General features: G+C 28.1%; 1 protein-coding gene across 4 annotated transcripts in view; it reads left to right on the top strand.

Annotated features, from left to right (window-relative positions):
* Nucleotides 1-24,202, top strand: part of LOC107441008 (uncharacterized protein ZK1073.1) — a 117,451-nt gene that overhangs the window by 37,222 nt on the left and 56,027 nt on the right. Inside the window, exon 1 of one of the 4 annotated variants that reach the window (XM_043043918.2) lies at nt 2,314-2,385. The exons of the other annotated variants lie outside the window; for them this stretch is intronic. Within the exon in view, the coding sequence (XP_042899852.1) occupies nt 2,353-2,385 (33 nt within the window). The 5' untranslated portion in view covers nt 2,314-2,352. Of the gene's footprint in view, nt 1-2,313; nt 2,386-24,202 lie in introns of those variants that run through there. 4 annotated transcript variants of the gene reach the window in all.

The raw sequence follows: 24,202 nt of genomic DNA, 5'->3' as shown, positions 1-24,202 counted from the left end.
CTCTCGGGGTAAGACCGGGATACGTTTTGCCCCCCCCCCCTTATAAGAGTCTATGCAGGGCTCACGAAAGCTGCAGTGCAACGGAAAAGAAGATTGCTACTTCATCAGATGTCAAATAAATAGAAATTTTTGCTACTTTTTCTCTGAAATTCAATTCCTTAATTCCCTATAGAATTAACATGTATATCCCGTCTTACCCCACTTGCGTTGCAAAACTGGGTAATTTGACTTTTTTTAGGAAAAAATTATTTGTTATAAAAAGTAGTAAATCTATGACTTTTCAAAAATTATATATTGTACACAATAAAAATATGAATAGTTTGCTATGAATATATGCCAGTATCACGGTCGAACAGTTTAGCTCCTACAGTTCGAAACTTAGCTACCGGTATTTCCCCAATTTCCCCACGTTCTTGAATTGAATATAAAATCTACCCTCTTGAATTTACCACCTTAATTATTTTTTTCTCTATTTATCTACTTTATACTCTTAAATTCAAATTTTTTAAAAATAAAATAAAATGGTTACTGTTATAGTACTTATCATTTTTTAAATATTTTTCGTTAAAATTGAGCAGAGTGTAAACAATTTTCAGAATCATTAGAAAAGTCTCATGCATTTCGAGAAAAATCTACAAAACATTTTGTTTTGCTGTCTCGAAATTTTCGACTTAAACGATTTTTAGATTCTTTCTAAATTCTTTGCATTTTAGAATTTCAGAGGAACTTCACTAATTTTGTTTACAATTAGTAAGTCTGAGGGCCCAAGAATAAACAAGAAAATCATTGCAATTCCTTTCATAAGAAACCTTTAAAAAAATTTCATTGCATTGTAACCATAAAAACATTTAATTTAACAATTTTTTATACATTTTTAAGTTTTATTTTTGATATTAATGTGCAGAAAATGTGATGTAAATGTCGTGAAACCTTTCTATTGACTGTAAACTTAAAACTTCTTTAATTTTTTTCTGATTTGCTTGCAAATTTAAATACGTATTAATGTTTTCATTTCATATCGAAATTTTATTTTTCATTGATAGAATATTGAATGGAAACTCGCATCCAAGAAATAATTTTTCTTTAATTTTTAATAAATCCATAAGCTGTTCATAATAATAATAATAATAACTAGGACATTAACTGCTCATATTTTCACACACCCCACGCCCCGAAGGCTAATTTCCAATCCGATGGCCTTTAACGAATTGCTTTCTTTTTTGGAGATTTTTCTTTAGGCTATATCTGGTCGAAATTATGATGCAAGCTTTATTTTAAAATTTTTTATCTGAACTAAAAAAAAGGCAGGAATCAAATTATTATTTTTTATTTATTAAAAAAATGTCAAACAGAAGAGCGGGTCGATTAAAGTCGCTGAATTAGAAAATCGCACCTCAAGGTGCCCTATTTTCTTTCATCATTTTTATCATTTTATTTTTGTATCAGACGTGATTCTTAGCACCGCTTAATTTCGCTAGCGCGAGTGTGTATTATCATAGCCATTTGGCCTTGAGTTTAGCGTACCAATTGTGCCATAAAACTGGACATTCAATTAAATATTTAGGTTTATGCAGGTCAGTTTAAGTTATTAAACAAATTAAGTTTAAAGAAGTCCATGCGTACACTTTATGTTTAACATTTGTGAGTTTAAAATTTTTTTAAGCAAATCTTCCCTTCTGGGGGAATTTTTTTCAGTAAATACAATTTCTACCACCCATCTTTGGGCTCTTTAACTTTTGTTTGTCTCTTTTTTGTCTTATATTAGTGTTTGGTACTTAGTTTATAATGCATATAGTTATTTTCTGGCAGTTTGGCGCAGTACAGCCGCTCTCGGTACTTATGTCGTTTAACTCTGCAATTAGTTAATTATTCCAGACTATTTACAAACAGCAATGTTATAAAAAGTAAAAAATAATTTCAGATTTGTATTTTTAGAATACATTTTTCATGCTCATTTAAGCAGTGCAAAAATTGACTTCAATTTATGATTTTTATATAATTGACGATACAAAAAATAGTTTTTAATTGTGTTAAACAGCGTTTAAATAATTATATTATATGAACTTTGATCTTAAACTATGTGTTTCATTCTACTCTTAAAATTAATCATTGTCTTACATCAATTACTTTAAGTAATAACTTCTGGAAAAAATTACTTCCACTGTAACTTTAGTCATTTTTTTTGAGTAATATCACGATCATTTTATGTGTTTAGATAGCGTTTCAAACAGAAGTAAATATGAAGTATAAAAGGTGAATAAATATTTCTAGTGTCTTCTTCTATCATGTTGATTCAATTATTAGAGTTGCAGCTACAGCTCTCACAATTTAGGATTCCCTAATCTTATCAACATGTTGAGAAGACGATTGGTTAGTTTTAGTGAGGTATGTACTGCAATTATCCACTTTTTTGCAGCAAAAGGTTAATAACGTCTTTTAATCATTTTTCTTACATTATTAAAACTTTTGGGGCTTGTAAAACCCTAATATTGCTAGATTTTTCTTTTCTTAATCTGGCTCTCTGTTGAATCAAATTATCGTTCTTTTTAAGCTTGATTCTTAAATGTTTTCACTTGAATGAATAGAAACGTTGCTCATTTTAACACATTAATAACGTTACTTGAAAAGTTAAACTTATTTGGTTAAAGGTATGGATATTATGTTTGAATATCGAACAAATTTTCTAACAATGTAATTTTTAAACTTTGCTATTTTTTATAAGAAATATGTGAAAACAAAATTTTAAGTTTGTTAATAATAACAACATACATTGTGAAAAAGAGTAAGATCGGTTACTGCTCTACAATTTGTAATCCAAAAAGTGTGTTGATATCTAAATTATATAAAAATTCATATTTAAAAATGAAAAAGAGCGTTTTTTAAGCAAACGATTTTATAAAATTAGAAATAGTTTTTTTTTCTAATTTTTACTTATTTTTTTGTTCTGGAATTACGTAAGATATATGAAAACCCTTTTGCTGTTACATATTATTCTGCAGTAAAGTTTTTTGTAAATTGATATCTAATTTTAAAATTTTCCTTACGGAAAATTTGTTTTCCTATAACTTAAAGCATTTTAAAACGTATTCACGCGTTTTATGTTTTAAGTTATGCATATTATGAATGTGACGAGAGGGAGTGTATAGTTTTCCTAACATTACTTTCGAAGGTATTACATTTTAAAAAATTTTCTCACCAAAAAGAAAAATTATTTTTCATTTAATCAATGAAAGTTTTTTAATCTTAAATTTGCCAATATCATTTGATATTCAGGAAATAAAAAAAAATATTAAAATAGTTCTATTGTTCATCACACTCACATAAAAAAAATATTAAATAAAATGTAAAACATAGAAGAAACACTATTTTCTCACATCCGATCCCGAAAACTACTCTAAACTATCGAGCTCTTATTTTCTCTATCACACAGTGAAATGTCTAACAAGAGCTTATAGTTATCAACATCAAATATCTTGTAGTTTGACATTTTATATTTAACTTATATAATAAATATTTTAACTTAAGTAACTTTAATTTTATTAACGTAAATTCGATAGTTTTTCGCATTGTTATGTTACAAATTTAAAAGTGTTCAAAATTTAAAAAACCTGTTTGATTATGATCTTCAAAAATCGTACAAATGCCACCAATCTAAAACCGCTTCTGCCCAAGTTCCATTCGAAGAAGAGGTCAAGGGTAAGGGGACTGCTCATTTATCGATCAATTTCCTGTTAGAGGTCAGATCTAAGACTTAAGTCCGCGCGGGAAAGAGACGAAAAGATATTGTGGACATCGTTTAGCATTTAAATTTCAATCAACGAAGCAATCTTATCTATTCCGACAAAATTGATGATTTATTTATATTTTTGAACAGTCATTTAGATGTTTCTATCGATAAGATAAAGTTTAAAAATATTGTACGAATATGAGGATGGTTATTTGCAATCCTTGTTTTGAATCAGATTTCCAAATTATCTTTTTATATAAACACTTAAACTCAGATAAAAATAACTGCTTCTAAATAGCAAACTGCGAGTACAGCTTAAATTGGAAAAGACAAAATTAAATCAAATAAAACCTTTATGAATTTTAACAAATTGAGAATAAAAATATTTCTTATACTTTATTAATTAAATGTATTTAATGAATATTAATTATAATTTGTATGCATGTGTATTAATCATAATTTTTATATAAATAATCATTTAAATAATATAATAGAATATAAACCATAATTGTTATATGAATAATTCGTTTTGTTATATGGATTGTTAACCATAAAACCATATCATTTGTACGTTCAAAAAATTATTTTAGACAAAATGTAAGAATATTTGCTTTCGTAAACAAGTGTAAAAACAAAATATTTTGTAACATTTTAAATTTGACATCTATTTTTCATTAGCTGTATAAAAATTTAAAGCGCCACAGTAGTTGAAAATGTTCGACAATTAAGTTAAAAAACATAGTTTCGCCCAGTACACAAGAACAAAACGTTCTAGATTTGTATATATGTATATTAATCATAATTTTTATGTATGAATATTAATCATGATTGTTTTACTGGAATATTAATCATGATTGTTTTACTGGAATATTAAACATTATTGTTATAAATAAATATAAATGCATATAAATATTAAGCATAATTATTATGTGAATAAGAGAAATAACTCGTATTGTTATGGGAATTTTTAACCGTATAATCGTATCATTTGTACTCCAAAAATTTGTTTTAGACAAAATGTAAAGGTATTTGCTTTTGTTAACATGCGAAACAATTAAATATTTTTATAACATTTAAAATTTGACAACTATATTACAAAACCTGTATAAAAATTTTTTATAACTTTTAAAATTTGACATCTATAGTACAACAGCTGTATAAAAATTTAAAATGCTGTTTAAAATGTTTGAGAATTCATTTAAAATATAGTTTCACCAGTACACGCGAACGAGAAGTTAGAGATTTTTATTAGTGTAATTTTAATATAAAGTAGCTTTATATTTTTTTTTACCACCGTTAATTCCAAGCTTAAAATAACTTGAAGCAGCTGTGCTTGATCACTGCTTTTTTTTAGTTTCAGAACACTACTTCAGAATTTGATGACTTGTTCCTTCAGAAGAATGTGGTAGATTCATAAACAAAAAATTTTAATAAAAAGTACAAAAACAAACTAGAAATCATATTTCTTAATGAAGAGTGGGGAAAGTGCTAAACATTTTTTAACAATAAAAATAAATTTATGAAGACATTTGAATTTAAGGCGATCAAATACTCGGTCAAAGCATTAATGAATATTGACGTTAATACGTTAAAAAATATAATTTATCTATTGAAAGAAAAGAAGAAATATCGATTAATAAAGCTGTAGGTTTTGTTTTGGGTGATTCCACGTCGCATGTCAAAAAATCAGAAATTTTAATTTGTTATATTATTAAAACTATTTTTAAATTTTCAGTCAAAATTATTTATTTACAAAAAGTTTTTTTGTACGTATACAATCCATATATGCATTCATCACGTGCAAGACAAGTTGTATAATCTCCGTTTTTTTATTATCATTTAAAAATTGCATTATCTTTTATTTATTCTTTTATTATTAATTTTTTGTTATCCATAAAGGATGCTATTGGCGAGGGTAAACACAAAACATATTTAGAAAACAATCATCTTTTTACAAAATAAAATAAAAATTACCAAGAAGAGTCTTTTTGAATTTAATTACTACGACTAAGCTAATTATTTTTAGATTTTGATATTATAAAAATGCAAATGTGTGGTACTAAGTTTATTTTTCAAAGATTTCGTGATTTTACATTATTTTTGCCCTTTTTAAAACGAATATTCATAATGCTTTTAATATAAAGAAAAACATACTGATAAATTTTCGACGGTGGTTTATTAATAATATGCTTGTAATTTTATTTCCCTGCCTTGTTTTTATATATAAAGTAATTTTTATTTTTTTTAGCAAAAACTCTGCAACCATATATTTTCCTGCAATAAAATTTCTTTCGAATACTGTAAATTCAAGTTATCAATAAGTTTGCTTTTAAAATTTATTTTTCTACAATTTCAAATGAAATATTTACCAATGCGAGTGATTAATAATCTTCTTCAAAAACGCTCTTCTGAGCAATTTAAAAATGTCAATCATACAATATTATCATTATATTGTTCGAATTACTCCCTTTAATCCAAATTAAATATTAACTTCGCTTCGCACTCTATGAACGTAAAATGTGAAAACAATGTAAAAATACGTTAAAAATTTTTAATCAAATAACATTTAGTATGAAATTTAAATACGAGATGTAAATTATTCGTTTACTTTCTCTGTATATTATTTCTATATAGCTGAAATAATAACTCAAAATTTCATAACTAATTTATATTCTAACTAAACATTCTTCCAATTCTAACTAAACATTCTTTCAATTCTAACTAAACATTCCTGCAATTCTAACTAAACATTAACTTCAGATTCCGGGGATGTAAAATTCTAATATTTAAAAAATACGTTAAATAAAGGAAATTTATTGAATAACAATTTCATTGAATCCACCTAAGAGTTTTAAATTACTGTTTTTCATTTCTTTTCTTCGCATAACATTTCTACTTCGTAGCTGAAATAATATAAATCAAATAGCTCATTGACATTCTAACTAAACATTCCCTCAATTATAACTAAACATTAACTTTAGATTTCAGGGTTGTAAAATGTGAAAACATTGTAAAAATACATTAATATGAAAAAAGAAATTTAAATGATAATTTTATTAAATGTACCTAACGAGTTACAAACTATTGTTTTTCGTTTTTTTTTTCCTCCTTATAATATTTCTATTTCGTAGCTGAAATAACATAACTCAAAATTTCATAACATTCTAACTAAACATTTCTTTAATTCTAACTAAACAATAATTTCTCATTCCATGGTTGTAAAATGTTAAAAGGATGTAAAATAAAAAATAAAATTGATTAAATAAAAATTTCATAAAATATAATTAAGAGTTACAATTTTCGTTTCGTCTCTCCGTGAAATATTTCCTTTTTTGTACCTTAAATAATATAAATCAAAATTTCATAACTCATTTACATTATCTTAATATTTAAAAACAGTCTGTGGAAAGATTAAAACAAAATATTTTGTTAGCTGAATGAAAAAGAGTCTCATTAAATTTCTAATTAGTGGAACATAATAAAAAAAATTCTTAGAAAGAAGAAAGAATCAGATTTACTTAGCTGCCTTGATAAAATATTAGAAAGACTTATTTCCTTTTAGAAAAGACTTATTACCGTTTTCATTTATTTTGACTGGCGTGTCTAAAAGTATAACTCAATATCTACTAAACTTGTTTTCTCATATACGTACTTCTCTCGATGTATTTTTCTTCAGCTAAAAAAGAGTTTTTTTTTTTCCTTTTTGAAAAAAGAAAAAAAAGATTTGTGTGTGTGACCGACACAAAACCGTATTTCTTATATATTTTAAGAATTCTGTAAACGTGGTTCTTAAATCTTCTTGTAGAATTTTATCTTCTTGTTTGTATAAATTACTGTTTTGCATTTTTTGTTTTAAAAGTTAACTTAACTTCAAATATCCAATGCAGAATTAATTTTTTTTTATTCTCCCTTTTACTAGATGTTTTCTTTCTATTTTAATATAAAATATTATATAATTTTAATATATAATAAAGAATATAATATATAATAAATACATATCTCTAAAATATAAATATAGTATTTTTGAATAACTTTTTAAATTAATCATTTGTTCAAAATTTATTTTAACTTTAATTTTGTATTGCTCACATTAAATAAGTTTACCCCAATGCTATTTTAGTGTTTCGAGGGCTTATGTTGCAGACGTTTTAATGTTTCAAGTGTTTATATTTCAGACATTTAACATTCCAAGTGCTTCAGGCATTTTAATATTTCAATTGAATATACTTCCGGCTTTTTAATGTTTCAAATGCCTACACATCAGAATTTTTAATGTTTCAAGTGCTTTTTACTTTAGATGTTTTGAGCTCTTATACTTCAAATATTTTAGTGTTTCAAGTGCTTAAATAAAGGATTAAATTGTGTGAATCGTAAGGCCTGAAGAGTTTTGAGGTGCTACATTTTTACATTTATGCATTTTTAAAAATCTAAGTGCAGCTTTAATTTTATTTAAAACTTTTTGCAAGTTTGAATTGACGTTGTTTATTATAAAATTGGAAATGTAGCTAAAACAAAAAAACGGAGAATCGTTTTTTTTTTAAATAAAATAATTTTTACTTTTTACCAAGTTGATGTAAAAAGTCCAAAGCTTTTTGTTAACTCACGTAAAAACTAAAGATATTTTTTACTGTAAAAATAAACACGAATCCAATTTGGCCTTATTTTTTGTCCCCCCTCCTTCCCCGATTATGAAAAACATATATCAGATTTCATCTGTCCATGCGAAAATGATTTATTCTAATGAAATTTCTAAATCAAGATTAAGCTGATTTCAAAATTAAACACTTAAACTGTAATCTCTAAACAATACTTTTAATAATAGTTTATTCATGCAACTTGCATTAAAACAATTTTTAGCCATTATAATACGTATCGATTAAAAATATTGTTCAAATTTGCTACAATCTTAACATGGGGCTCAATTGTCCCATATTATCGTACTTTATGAACTACTTAACACCTACTTCAAGTTTCAGCCAATTTTCACCTTATTATGGATCAACGTAGAAAGGATTTTCTAAAAGTATACGGTTCTCCAAATGAGGATAGGGTATACTTAGTGCTACTTATATATAAAGCAAAATAGCATGAATAAAGCACAAGCGCCTTCTTGTACCTTTATTTGTGTTTTACTCCCGACGAATAAAGCACAAGTGCCTTCTTGTACCTTTATTTATGTTTTATTCACGATGAATAAAGCACAAGTGCCTTCTTGTACCTTTATTTATGTTTTATTCACGACACTTTACTACGTAGGATTCTGTAAATCTCGCAAATAAAAACAATTCTGTGAACCAAGTGAATATTAGAAAAAAAAATATTCTCTTTTGTATTTAAGCTGAGATATACAAACGTCATTTAAACTGATGAAAGCTCGGAGCTGCAATGCCCAGGATAGCTAATTCGACATTCGTTTGTCCTTGGCGAAGAAGAGAATGTTTTTGGAAAAAGGGCATAAGTTGATAGCTGTCTACTTGCCTCAAAAAAATTCGTTTTCTTTCCATGCTCTTGCTCAGACTTCAAATTACCTCAGATGAGTTCTAATCAAAATGTCCTTGGCTATCTTCTCCATCTCTCAACATGGAGGCACTTTCGGCTCTATTAAATCACAAAGTACATGCTTATAATACAAGAATGATCTTTTAAAAGGTCAATTTATCTTCTGTTACAGCTGCATTAATCAGCTTAGTTCAGAACTTGGACCTAACCAACAATATACTAATGTTATTTTTCTTGACATTGAGGATTGTGTCTGTTGTCAAGCTATTTAGAAGATTTAGTTATTTATCTAAACTTGTATTTACTAATTTGCAAAATGTTAGATATGCTTCTGATATGGCTGAAGCCAAACGCTGTATTTGATTAACTAGCATTTACTGACTTGAAAAATGCTATATTGCCGTAATTTGAGACAAATAATTATCAAAACTATGTCAATTATGAGGTTGGTATATCTTTCTTTCCCTTTAAACTCCTCATTTCTGAACCTAAGAAAATCCAAGTGACAGTAATTTTAAAACTGCTTACTACTTTCTTGCGACTAAGAATTAATTTTTAGTCTTGCTACTTTTATACAAGTTATTGAATTAAGAAAAATATTTTAAGACTTTTTTTTATTCATGCCTATTTTCTGTAGATGGCTTGAACATAAAACGATTTTTAGCTGGCATGTTTAAATTTTTAGAAGAAAATATATTTGCGAATAAACATTTTCTAATTTGAAAGTTGTTAAATCAAAATTCAGGTTTAGACTCATCGTTATCAACTTTTGAGAACCTAAACATCTATTATGATATCGGACATTAAAAAGCTTGCTTTCAGTTTGCACTACGTTAAATCTTATAAAACATGTACGTCTGTTGGTAAAAAATAATCAGTTAAAGTTTTAATTGTTAAAATGACTGAATGAAATTATAAAAATTTGTAAAAATAGCGGCTTAAAGATAATTTTTTTTTTTACTTAATTGTTTAATAAATGAGTTTTTGACTATAAATGTGTCTTATTCAATTCTTACATGTTATGAACATAATTTATATACAGGTGAAAAAACAATTTTCACTCCTTTTTTCAAAATTAGCTTAAATGAAATTCCTGAAACATTCCAAAATGACTGATACCGTGGATTGAAAGTTGTCATCCCTTTCATAAATTGCGTCTAAAAATTTTTATTTCTGGATTGTGCTATCGTCTCTCCTTAGTTTCAGAATTTTCAATCTGAATTACTTAAGAAAAACGGAAATAGAGATTTATTAAAAAAAAAACTTGTTTTTTTAATAACGTAACTTAATTGATAACGCAAACTAATAAAGGTACCTCATGTTCGCCCATGAAATAAATGAAAAATACATATTTTTCACTCAAGAATTATTTTATTCATTGAATGCACGAATTATTTAGAATTATTTTTCACTCCGCTTATTAGGCCAAAAGTTTTTAACAAAAAAATTATGCAATCAATCCCAAAAGAATTTAATTAATTAAATCCTGAACTAGTTTTGTTGTGTGACAGTAATTAGATCCAATTTTTAAAAAAAAGAAAAACTATTTTAAGCTTATTTTGAAATGCAATTTTTAATACGAAATTGAAGTCCTTATGGATTAAATTATGGAAAGAGAAAGTGAGTTTTCTCTCTTAATAATCATTACTTTCAAGGGTGTTATGTTTGTCAACATCCACTTTCGAGAATAATATATGATGGAAAATAAATTTCTATTCCCTTGACATTTTAGATATTTCCTTTAAAACTGATGTAATAAATCAGATTTTTTAGAGAGGAGGTGCAATATTTTGAGTCATAATCAATCAGTGAAGAAATTAAACAAAATGCCTGAATTGACAGCAAGATGCTAATGGACTTTTCTCGAGAAAACTACTCTTGTTTTTGTTAACTTTTTGCCCCAAAATGATGTTTTCCTTCCGTTTTTTTTTTCTTCCTTTTAATTTGAAGTTACTTTTGAAAAACAGAACTTTATCAGATTCTTTCAAAAATACATATTTTAACATATATATTTGAATTTTATTAATCAAAGAAAATTTCTTCCTTTAAGGGGTTTTTTTCTATAAAAATATAAGCTCCAGAATATCGTGGGACCCTAATGGCATTTTTATTTCTTCGTTAAACATTGCCTCTAATTTGGCAATGAAAACTTTGTTAAATGTTTTAATAAGTTAAATTATTATTGAAATATTTAAATCCCGTGAGTATGTTTGAACCGTCTATGGTTAGTCACCGTTAACACCGGTCGAGAAAACACCATTTATAGTTTCTGCTCCATCTGAGCACCAAAATTAACTAAGTTACAGATAAATATACGGATACATAAGATCTTGATAAATAAGATTAAATAAAGCAAAATTCAGATTAGTTCTTATATATGTCTTTCATTGATATGTATTATCTTTCTTCCTTTGTAGCTCTACAGCCTGATGTAGGCCAAGGCTGTCTCAAAATTTTCTTCCATCGGAAATTATCCGCTACAGTTCTTATCTTTAGCTTTGTTTTATCCCTGCATTTTAAGAGAACCTGGCATACAACTTTTTTTTTAAAAAAAAGCATCCTGTATTTGTGCTGCTGATGCTCGATTTAATAAGCATGCATATGTCATGACTCTTTGATATATTTAACAGAAACTAAGAAATTTTTAAATTTTTCAGCTAATTTTCATTTTTTTTTATTAATTTCTTTTCATTTATTCTGAATGGAACAACCACTTTGTTATTGAGCTTTTAAAAAAAAAAAAAAAAAAAAAAAAAAAAAAANAAAAAAAAAAAAAAAAAAAACTTTAAAAACTAAAACATTTTTATTACTTTATTAGAAAAAATTATGCATCAGAATCTCATTTTTATTTTCTGTAAGCAAATTAAACTGAAACGATTAATATATACATTTATTCCCAATTCCAAGCAGTTTTAGTTTATTGTTATTAAGGCATATTTTAAAATTGTTAAAAAATTAAAGGATAAAAGAAGTATTCAATGCTTTAGCATCACATGAAGTCCAGAAGTTCGTAACGAAAAAAGAGGTTAAAAACTTGGCTTGCGTTCTACTGAAGATAAAAACGTATTTTTTATTCTCTTAAAATGCATTTTAGGTTATATTTTCTTTAAAGTGTTATCCAATGTCAATACAGTGCAGGCAAAAAGAAGTTTAGACTAGCTATTTTATTTTATAACTGTCGTTGTCCAGAAGACAAGGAAACTCCTGGATCAACAGTTGGGGCAAACGAGAACTCGGGGACTTTTTGATGGAACTAACTCGCATTTTCGTTACATAGAAGAAAACCTCCCGCGGTTAACTCGACGACAAGGGGATTCTAACCCACGATCCGTCTACCACTGAGATTACTTTTACGTCAGCACTGTAGTCGGAGTGAGCCGGGAGCAGAATTTGTATCAACCAGTTACAGCTGGGATTCGGACCTGGATCATCTCATTGGGAGACGAATGATTTAACCCCTGAGCCTCCACGGTTTTAATGGTTATATTAATCGTTTCAAGGCTTTTTGTGCCAGAAAAAAATCCCTTTACTTTACGTTAGAAGTCAAATGTATGGATTTTATTCAGTCAGCACAAATAAAAGCTTTACATGAAGCTATATAAAGTCAAAATTTATAAGGCATTCTACTGCTCAACTATACCTGCATTCATTAAGTTTATAAGGTTTAATAGAGTACAAAGTTAACAGATTTACCACGTGTTCATCCTGTTCCTAGTCTAGAAATTTAGTTCTATATCCTTGCTTTTAATCAAAATTTATGGATCCTTGAATGTAACTGGCAAATATCCAGGTTTTTGTAAGAAAAATATAAGTCCCCACACATTCAAAACGATTTTGCTTACTTTTTAAAGACTCAGAAAAAAAAATTTCGAACAACCAAAAGGAATGCCTACTGTCTTAGTTATCTATTTTTAGATTTTGTTATTTTTTTCACTCATAGATTTCTTTTCTGTTTTGCCTTTGCTACAAACAAATTGTAACTTGTTGCATAAGGGTACACGTACGGAACCTGCTTAGAAATATTCCAAACTTCTTTAATAATTGAAGAAAATACACTGTATGTCGTTATTTTATTCTTAATGAATATCGTAAAAAAATCTAAAGCGTTTTAACTTTTTCTGTTCTAGAAATTCAATTCTTGCACATTATATGAGGAAACTTTCTGATCAGTTCAATTTGCTTCACATCACTTTACTTTATTTCACATCACTTTATTTCACATCACTTTATTTCACATCACTTTATTTCACATCACTTTACTTCACATCACTTCACATCACTTTACTTTACTTCACTTCACATCACTTTACTTTACTTCACTTCACATCACTTTACTTCACATCATATCACTTTACTTCACTTCACTTTACTTTACTTCACTTCACTTTACTTCACGTCGCTTTACTTTTAAACTTTTTGACCCAACTTACCCGCATTTGCGTTACATGGAGAGGAAAACCCCCTCGGTTAGCCGAACGGTAATGGGGCTCTAACCCATGATCCATCTATCACTGGGGATATTTTACGTCAGCACTGAGCGCGATGTTAGCCGGAAGCAGAATTCGTATCAGCCAGTCATAATTGGGATTCAACCTGGGTCAAACGATTGTGAGGTGAGGTCTCTACAGTATAAACTTAATTTTACGAATTTAGATTACTTGCTTTAGTTTATCAAAAATTACTCGCCGTATCATTCTAAATTCTCTCTTAATTTTACTATTTCTTCAAGATGAGAGACCACTGGGTTCAAGAATAGAGCTTTTTTTCTTGATACATGTACTGCAACATTCTCGTTGCATGTTTAAATTCATAAATTGAAATTTATAGAGATGTTCAAGTTAGAGGCTGAAGTAGAACAGTACCCCACTATCATTCAATCAATTTCCGTTTGCAGTATTCCTATTGGAAGATTTGTATTCCTATTTTAATAGAAATGTATTCCTATTGGTTGTACTTGTAACTGATTGATCATTGGTGGATTTTTAATGGATAGGCAAGTAAAGTGACCTAAGCTTACCCTTAATGAATTTATATTTCATTGAAAAATGAACATGACTTATTAAATATTCATTCGAATGCAATTTGATATTTTTTTAAAAATAATTTATATACAGAGATTAACTTGAAGTTTACTTTGAAGAGCTTTTTTTTAATTGTATATCTCTAATATTATGAAATTTATAAATAATATATCAAATAATGCTAGTCTTCCAGGTCAGTCAAACGTCAAATCTATTTCTAGTTTAATAGTTCCCTTAATTTCTTTCATAAAAAAAAGTTTGAAACTAAACAGCAACACGAAATTTAAGTAGAGTCGAAAGTCTAATTAAAATTTAGCTTTCTAATTTTGTTATTTTAAATAGAATCTTGAAAGAAATTACAAGAAACAAAATAGTTACTGACGCGAATTCTATTTTTAGAAATTTCATATAAACCAGAACTCCGATTGTCCTTTTTATTTTAGTTTGTTAATGATCAAGTTTTAGTTTTAACCTTCATTTAAATATTTATTTTCTAATGCATTCATGAAAAGCAATATATTTTCTTTAAGTACGTTGAAAGTAGGAAACGAGTTTTATTTTGAGCTACATACGATAGTCAAGTATTGAAAAGTTTTATCCCAATTTACTTAGTTTCAAAGCTTAGCAGTCAATACATTTTTAATATACTGTCGCTAAGGAACTTTTATTCCTGGAATTGAATGGAAATTCACATTGCATCAAAATTTATTTCAATTTTCAATACAATTCGTGGATGAATTAACTTGATAAGTAGTCAAGTGGAAATTTTAAGCTCACGCGAGAGACAAAGGCTTGTGTCACATGAAAAATACTGATGAAATAGTTTTCGTATCCTCAATCAATAAGGGATCAAGAGTTTTAACGGTGTTTCAAAAAGAACCATATAAATCAGGTACTCAAAGTATCACTCGTAAATTTTTATACATAAACGCTTTGTGATACGATAATAGGTTAGATAATGCTGTATGTAATTTATGTTTGTCTACATAGTTTCGGTTTAAAATCTGAGTCATAGAACTAAATATTTTTTTGTTTAAAAAAAGTGTGGATTATGTGACAGTACGTGAAAATGCACTTTGTTAACTTTAAGTATAATAGACCTGTCTGCATTAAATAATGCTAAAAAAAAAATTTGTGTCCCGTAAAATTGCTAAGGAATGTGAAGAAAAAATATAATTGGGGAGAAATAATTGTGCTCTAGTGAGAATATTAACACTAGATTGCCCAAGGAAGTCATTTTGACTGCTTTTCAATTAGAAAAACGCTGATGTATACAATGACACAATTTCTTAGAATTTAGTGACTTTTTATACACCATATAACTTTTTTTATTGTTAATATTTACTAATTACTTGTTATATAGCTGTAAATAATATAAAAAATATTAAAAATTAATTTTAAACAAAAATTTCTTTACATATTAGTTATTCTTTTACAATCCAGTCATTTTGACTGCTTTTGGGCAATATAGGTATATACTAAGTTTGTCATTCTAGTGTTAAAGAAGCCCGCATTTCAACGCATCCTTCTTAACTATATTACGCTCAACAGTCTTGTGCCATTAAACTCTACATTCAATCAATCAATTACACTCAACAAATACTACAAAATTTAAGACTTTAAAAGGAGAAATCCTCCATATTCATTTGGAATCTTTTATTATTTTCATAAATGCTATTGTCGGCAAAATAGTTTAATAATATCGACAAAAAATATTTTATTTAATAATATTGACAAAATAAATTTAATTCCAGTTTTCCAAGCAAAACGTTTACAAATATTTAAAAATGTTAGCTGATCATTTTCTTTCATTGAAATGTTCGTGAAGTGAAATATTTAAATATAAAAAACAGATTAGAAACGCTCTTAAATATTTTCAAAGGTTTTGGTATCAGATTTAATTTACCTATATTATTAAACAACTAGAGGGATCCTCCTTGTGCTCGCTATCACTCGCCGACCCCCAAGTTTAGAGACAAATTCAAATATCTTAAAATGTACCGTAATGAGTTAATATCATAAACTGATGTTACATTGAAGAAATAAATATTTTTTATTTTTAAACTCTTAATTTAAAAAACAATTAAAATCAAAAACACAATTATATCAGAGTAGAGTAAGAAAAATAAATATTACAGGTAAATACCTTTAAAATAGGGATACAAAAAATATTTTGGGGAAAATAATACCTTATGACTTTTAATTGTAAGTTAATGACAACCAAAAATATATAGAAGTAAATGAGGGTAAACTAGGTCCTACCATGTGATTTTACAGCAAATAAAAACGTCTACAAAACGGTCTGACAACGATACCAGACAACTTCATTTTCAATATATAGAGAGATATAGAGAGAGATATAGAGTTCCATTATCAACAATAACAATTGTTTATTTTATAAATATAAGCCAACAATATAGCTAGTTTCTTGTTTCTTTCAGCGTAACGCTAAATAGCTCAAAAAAATTTATTAATCTCTCTATTTTGCTTTCTTGATTCTTTCAATGCACTAAATGGGTCTTTAATTTTATCAATATCAATCAAGCAAAATGAATGAGTTTAAAATTACACGTTATTTCTGACCATATTTGTTATGTTGTTGTATATCTGATATGTAACATCCGTCTAATCATTAATTTAACAAAGAGTGGCAGCAAGAATGCGCTATCCTCGTAACTTTGAAATAGAACAGTTCTGTTAATTTAATTTCTGTATAAATCAGCTCTAATTTATATTGCGAACGATCGGTTTACAAGCAGTATCAATCTATTGTGGTGGCGATTAAATTAAGTGAAGAACTTATCGAAGAACAGTTTCATTGTACTTGTAGTCATTAAAACAATGTGGCCGTAAATTTGTATTGAGATATATTATAGTGTAAATACAAGAAGTCCAAAAAAAAAACGTTTTTTTATTGTTATCGCAGAAAAATTGACAAAACACATTGTAAAAGCTATCATAAAATGCGAAATCAATTAAGTTCTAATAATTCTTTGCAAAAATTAAGTTTTAATAAATTATTACTTTTTATTTTATTTTATTTAAAAGTTAGTTGAGAAATTTTTAAATTGTAAGTTATACAACTTTTCCCATTTTTAATATTTTAATGTATTTTTTAATGACAAAATTTTATTTTATATTTATAACTGTCATTGAACAGCCGACACAATTTTTTTTTACGACCAGTGTTCAACTCCGTAGTCTTTTAATTTTGAACCCAATCCAGAAGACAAGGGAACTCCTGGATCCAGTATCGGGAGAAATTTATGTGCCTGGAGGATTTTTTGATGGAACTAATCCGCATTTGCGTTACATCCAGAGGAAAACCTCCCACGGTTAGCCTCACCTCAAGGGGACTATCCCATGATTGGTCAAATAATGAGGATATTTTACGTCAGCACTGTGATCGGTGCGAGCCGGGTGCGAAATTCGTATTGACCAGCCATCGCAGGCATTTGAACCTGAATCACCTCATTGGGGGACGATTGCCCTATCCACTGATTCACTACGGCTCAAAATACAAAATTAGAATAAAATCGGTCGAATAACCCCTGAGAAATCAAATTTCAAAAATACAACTTTTTGAAAATTCGATTTCTCGCGTAATATTCGGCTGATTTCCCCAAATTTTAATTCTGCCATTTAAAATTGCATTCTTTCGAATAACGTAAAAAATTTTTATAAATGAAAATTTTTATGAAATACATTATAAAAATGATGAATATATGCTCAAAAATAATATATATATATATGCTCATAACAAATATATATGCTTATGATAAATATATGCTCATGATAAATATATATGCTCATGATAAATATTTATGCTCAATGATAAATATATATGCTCATATAAATATATGGAATTATCGTTGGATAAACGAATTTTATTATTGTGTGCAAAGAACTTTCAATTCACTTATGAAGTTTTCGCGATATGGCGAAATACGCACACATCAGGGGATCCAAGCTTTGGATCGCTCTCTTGACCAAACTATGGGGATTATATTTCCCAGATTGCGGCTACCCCTACATTTTGGGGATCAAAAATTCGAATCCGTCGAAAAAATTCAGAGAGTGTACTTTTTTGTGTCTGATTTCGTAATTTAAAATATCGTCTGCACCAATTAACATATTTGAGGTCACCCCTTCAAACCATTAGTCCTAGAACGTGAAGATCCGATCATTAGATCAAAAGTTATTCAGTATGGACCGTTTTATATTTTGCTCATTGTACATAATTTTTTATTGAATGGATATGCATAAAAGAATGTTTATGCAGTTACCGTAAGAACAAAATAGGAAATTCATTCCTATCTAATTGGATACTGGACATCTTGAATTCTTTCGAATATCTTAATCCTTTACGTTTTTAAGGGTGTTCTTAAAAAACCTAAAAATGAGTTCCTTAAAATTGAAAATATGTTAATTTTAAACTATGTATACTATCTTGTTGAAAAGGTTTCTGCACTCTTAAAACAAGTAAATGATTTATGTATTTTAAAAATTATTAAACAATTTAAAAAAAATCCCATTGATAATCATTTTTCACTTAGATGAAAATCAGTAAAATCAATGTAATGTAACTTTTAAATACCACGAATTTTGATCACAAACTCATTTCATTGTCTCAAAATTGGCTTTTCTACATATTGACATTTCGCGCCTTTTTCAGAATCTTATTTTTCTTCAGAATCTTTCTTATCCTAAAAGTCGTGATAACTGTTATAAATTCACAACATTTATAATAACAGCGTATTATTCGTTATTTAGTAAGACGAAAATACTTCGAAGAGCAGCCTCAAGAATTCTTTTCATTTTCAAGACTCTATCACTATAAGGTAGCGTGGCATCAACTCCTGTATTTAGAATCTAAATGATCAATGGTATTTATATCGTGAAATCATTGTGTTAAAACATCTCTTAATTACAATTCCATTACATTCATTCTCTTTTTCCAGTTTCTTAAGCTGATGTAAATATTTACTCTAGCTGATTAGTTAACCGTTGAGTTGTTTTGTTCTTCAAACGGGTCCTTCCTGGATTGTTCTAAGCGACAGCACTGTTTTGTTCGTAAGAAATGATGCGTCTTGAAAGGGAGCTCCGAAAATAGTATCACTTGCTGGCACATTCTCCATTCTTTTTTCCATTCCACGCCCCCATTCCTAATGCCGCCACATTCACTAAAAATGCTTTTCTTCGGTGACATCTGGGATAGACTCCAAAGCACACTCCTGTTGTGCCCTTGGACTAGTCCTTTTACCTGCTGCTGCTTCTGACATTGTTTTGAAAACTAACCTCATTTTTGCTTTATCATCAGAAACAGATGCTGTTGAGGCAGTGTCCTTTTTTTTATTCCTCGTTCTCTACAACCTGAGGTTGCAACTATATGATTTTTTGGTTGGAGGTATGGGAGATAAATGGCTGCTTCTTTCAATTTGAACATTTTTCAAAAACTTAACGTCAGAGAGCTCGCGAAAACAATTCTAGAAAATGACGTTTTAAAAAAGGTCAAATCTTCTAGCTTCGATTGGTTTAGGTCGGTTTTTTAGCCTATTCGTTTGATTCTGTTTATGCATGTGTTATCGTTAAAGCTTGAAAGCCGTAAAAGGGCACAATACCTAACTTATCGGCAGATTAACTAGGATGAACCGATAAAGTGTGGAATCCGCTATTTACCTATGTAATGTACACATTAAAAATTTGACGTAAAGTTTTCAACAATTTTCCTTTTTTTTTTAAAGATTTTTTGTGCTAATTAAGGTTAAAATATGTGAAAAATATTAAATTTAGAATTTTAACAATTTATGGTTATGAAATACAGCATGAAACACCGATGTCGTTTCTTGCGGTAAAGGTAAAATCTTCCAAACACAGCTCACTTTGGAACAATAATTTTTCAAATTTCCAATTATTTAGAGCTAAGAGAAACAGTTATTCATCATGAAAATTCTATAACTTACAAAATCAGTTATTGTTAAATTTTTGAATGTGAAGGGAAAAAAACGATTTTCAAAGTACTTCTTTTGGATTTTAGTACATATATAGTTCTAATAATCTTAGAATTTTTTAGTAACTATTAGACAGTTTCTTATAGTTAAAAAATATATTTTTGCTTGTAATTAGAGCATCAGGAAAAAACATATAAAAGGGGCGACGGTTTGAAATCTGCTTCAAAGGGTTAGCGGTCTCCGTATTATTAAAAAAAATCAAAAGTTTGTTTCTCTTATTCTACTAACTAATTTGTTGATTGTTTGATTTTATCAACTTCACTATTGATTTGACAATATAATAATTCAATCGAATTAAAATTATTGTAAAAGTGAACTGTATATTTTTGATCCCAATGTTGCGTTAATAGTCCGAGTTTGATATTAGTTTAATTAGATTTTACTGTCAAGAGCATGTTTAGGCATCAGTGCACATTAGTCAATAAAGTGCGAAGTTTTGCCATCTGGAATTGATTTTTACTAACAGCATAAACGGACATCAGTGCTAATAGTTTCAAGTACTGTAATGTAATTTTGATATAGTTTTAAATACGAAATCGATAATTTATTGCTTTGTCTTCTTTACAGCGGAATTAAGAAAATTTCTGTATTACCGTTCGGCTATCACGAGAACTACACCAGATATTAGATTTGCACACTGGCAGTTACTGTGTGGTTACGAGTAAAGGTCACTTTGAATAGGGGGGGGGTAATCATTTCACAGTGATATAGGTTGGGTAAGTCATACATCAATCAACCCCTCCCCCCTATTTGAAATGGTTTTATCTATTGCAGCAGACACTCTCAGGTTTTCTATCGGGAAGTATTATTTTGATAGCTACAGAAGCAGTACACTGTCCAGAAAATCCGTAAAGGTATAGAATCATAAAATGGCTACACCAAATCCCACATCATTAATACGATGCAAAGGTGTTTAATTTGAGGTAGTGAAATGTAACAAAAACAAACTAACGCGTTATTGTGATTCAATTTGCACGATTTTAGGTTCAACGCGTATCAATATTTTTAGCGACATGTAATTAATGTTGTAGTTAATGCGTCAATGAAAAAAATTATAGTTAGAGCATATTATTTTTCAATTCAACCGGTTGTTTTATATGCGCATGTAGAAAATTCAACCTTTATCAAGTTTGTAAGCTCTTAAAAATCTAGTTTATTATAAGACATATTTTATTGATATTAGTATGGATTAATATAGTACATTGCACTTTTTTTTTTGAATTTTAAAATATAAAATTAGATCAGACTATTTTATGTTTTAAATTTTTTCCTATAATCTTCAATCTGGGAAAATCCAGTAAAAGCGTATCAATTTATTAAATTAGTTCAACTCTCCTATTACTTCAGAATCTCATGGTATTAATTAAATTTCTTGTTCAATTGTATTATTCAATTCAATCTACCTATTTATTCCCTTTTTCAATAAGATGAAATAGAATTCTAGGAATTCCTGATCAGCTGCGCAATAATTTAAATCAAATAATGAAAGAGAATTTTCGATATCCGTTCAGGTTTACTCGAATTTCATTCTCTTCTCTTGGGTATCTCTTTTTTCACAAAGACTTCATTTTATTGATTTCATTTTGGTATGATTAAAACCCCATTTATGCATCGTTTTAATTCAAATTCTATTAGAAATCTGTTAACATTTTTAGAATTCAAGAAGAATAGTAGATGAGCTGCTTCAAATGACGTCATAGACTACGTTTGAGGTAAATTCGTGACGTCAAGGTGAAAAAGGGACTCGAGAAAAGGTCAGGGGGCTTAAAGTACGGATTAATCCCCATATCCTATGAACCTCTCTTTATTCAATTGTATCCTAAGACGTCAAACTTCACAAAAAGTTACTGTTTTAATTAAAAAAACTGTGTTTAATTTTTTTAAAAACAATTCTAACTTATTTCTGTTTAAATATTTACTGTTAATCCGAAACTTATAACGAGATTCCTGTTTTAAATGCTTTACTTTTTTATATCATGTTTCCAATTTTTCATTAGGAATGACCAAATTTGATCTCTTAACTTTTGAATATTACTTACAACGGAAAAATAAGTTTAAAATGATTTTTCATAAGCAATTATATAAAATATTTGATGAAATAATTTCGCTTTGAATTTTAATAAGAACTTCGATAATAAAGTCTACTCTTTTCTATTGGATTCTCCATTAGTGCGACCCTTCCGGTAGAACGACTACCACGTGAAGTCCATAGACGTAATGTTATTTTAATGTCCATTAAGACGTCCGAACTGAACCTTATAGTCTAATATAACGATCAAAATTTTGCTTCGTTTTTTTAATTCCTAGAAAATCTCTCCAAAAACAGGCGTTAGACATTTGTGCGCTTCCAAAACCATTTCCCTTAACAACGACTTCCTTGATAACAAAAGTCTCGAAAAACTATTCAAATCACTATTTTTTTTCCTGGTGTGTTACTACTCAATAAACATGAAACATCTTGAATTCTCTTTAAATGAAGAACGAGTGGCATGACCACCTAATCCTAACCTAAAAGATTCTATACGCAACCTATATGGTCAAAAGAATTGTGAAATGTTGATTACGTACCATTATTGAGAATTTGAAATTGATATTACACCGTCATTTTGAGATCTGAGTTTCCCGTATAAATTTCCCTTAATTAAAACCTTTTTAAAATTTCATTTCCGATGTATTCATAAATTATATTTTTCTTGTTTGAAAATTGTACTTTGTTACTTTGAAGTGTTATACACTTATACACAATAAACACTTGGTATTAATCGTATTCTACGTTATTTCAGTTTTGTTCAGTCCACTGAAAATATTTGTTACTAACCAGTGTAAATCTATATGCTCAAAGCTGCTATTGAAAATTTTAAATGAAGTTAATAGAATAACCACAAAATTCACAAATTGCTAAATTATTCAATATCCCCAAAAATATTTCATGTACACTAACTGAAAATCGCGATGTAAATCTAGAAGCAGAAGAAAAGTGTTCTAGTTTCGTGATATACTTCTCGTGAAGCAATATTTCAAAATCTAGAAAAAACTCTGAATGACTGGCTAAAAATTATGAACAACATTAAAAGATATTACCTGAAAAAATTTAAATGCATTTTTAACCTTTAATGTACTAGATTAAATAATACTTGTACTTTGTTGGAAAAAAAAACTGCTTAATTTTTGCCAAAATAAGCGCAGTATTTATGAAATATAAGTAAATATTTGCACTTTGTCTTTTAAACTGGTTTCAGTTGCTACTTTTACAATCTAAAAATTATGTAACAGAAAATGCAAATGCTGCAACTATTGCTAGCATTTAATTTTGATATGTACCATTAACACCTTTTTGCTAAGACAAAAAAGTGGTAAAATAATTTTTAAAGAACATCGAATATATAGAACTCATACTTTTGAATCTATAAGATTTAAAGAAATTTGTAGGCATAGTTCATTGAACTACGTTGTTTTTTCAATTGCATGGGAGCATACAGTTAACCATAACACGTTTTTAAACCTTAAATTTGGAATGTCACTTGATACCTTCCACTACAATCTTCAATTATAATATGTTTCTATTTCTTAAAAATCTAATCAAAATATGAACCAAAAATGCAATGTGGCAGACTCTAAATACTGGGGTTGATATTGTAAAAATTTGTAACACCGTAAATAGAGAACACCATAAAAATAATTTTGATGGATATTAGTAAAACCATCTTTATTACTAAGACACACAAAAACTATTTCTGAATGTTTGTGTTTGCAATTGTATATGAATGATTGTGAGATTTAGCATTACTTTGTTACTAACTTGTTTATAATTACAAACTGTTTTGTCATAAATTCAAATAAACAAAAATCGGGAACATCATATTATTCATTCTAATTAAAATGGACTTATGATTCTTCTTTACAAAATTATTAAAAATCTTTTTAAAATTGTTTTCAATTTGAAA

This window comes from Parasteatoda tepidariorum, chromosome 1 (assembly GCF_043381705.1).
Source record: "Parasteatoda tepidariorum isolate YZ-2023 chromosome 1, CAS_Ptep_4.0, whole genome shotgun sequence".
Taxonomy (NCBI): Eukaryota; Metazoa; Arthropoda; class Arachnida; order Araneae; family Theridiidae; genus Parasteatoda; species Parasteatoda tepidariorum.
This window is presented reverse-complemented; position numbering and strand designations above follow the sequence as displayed.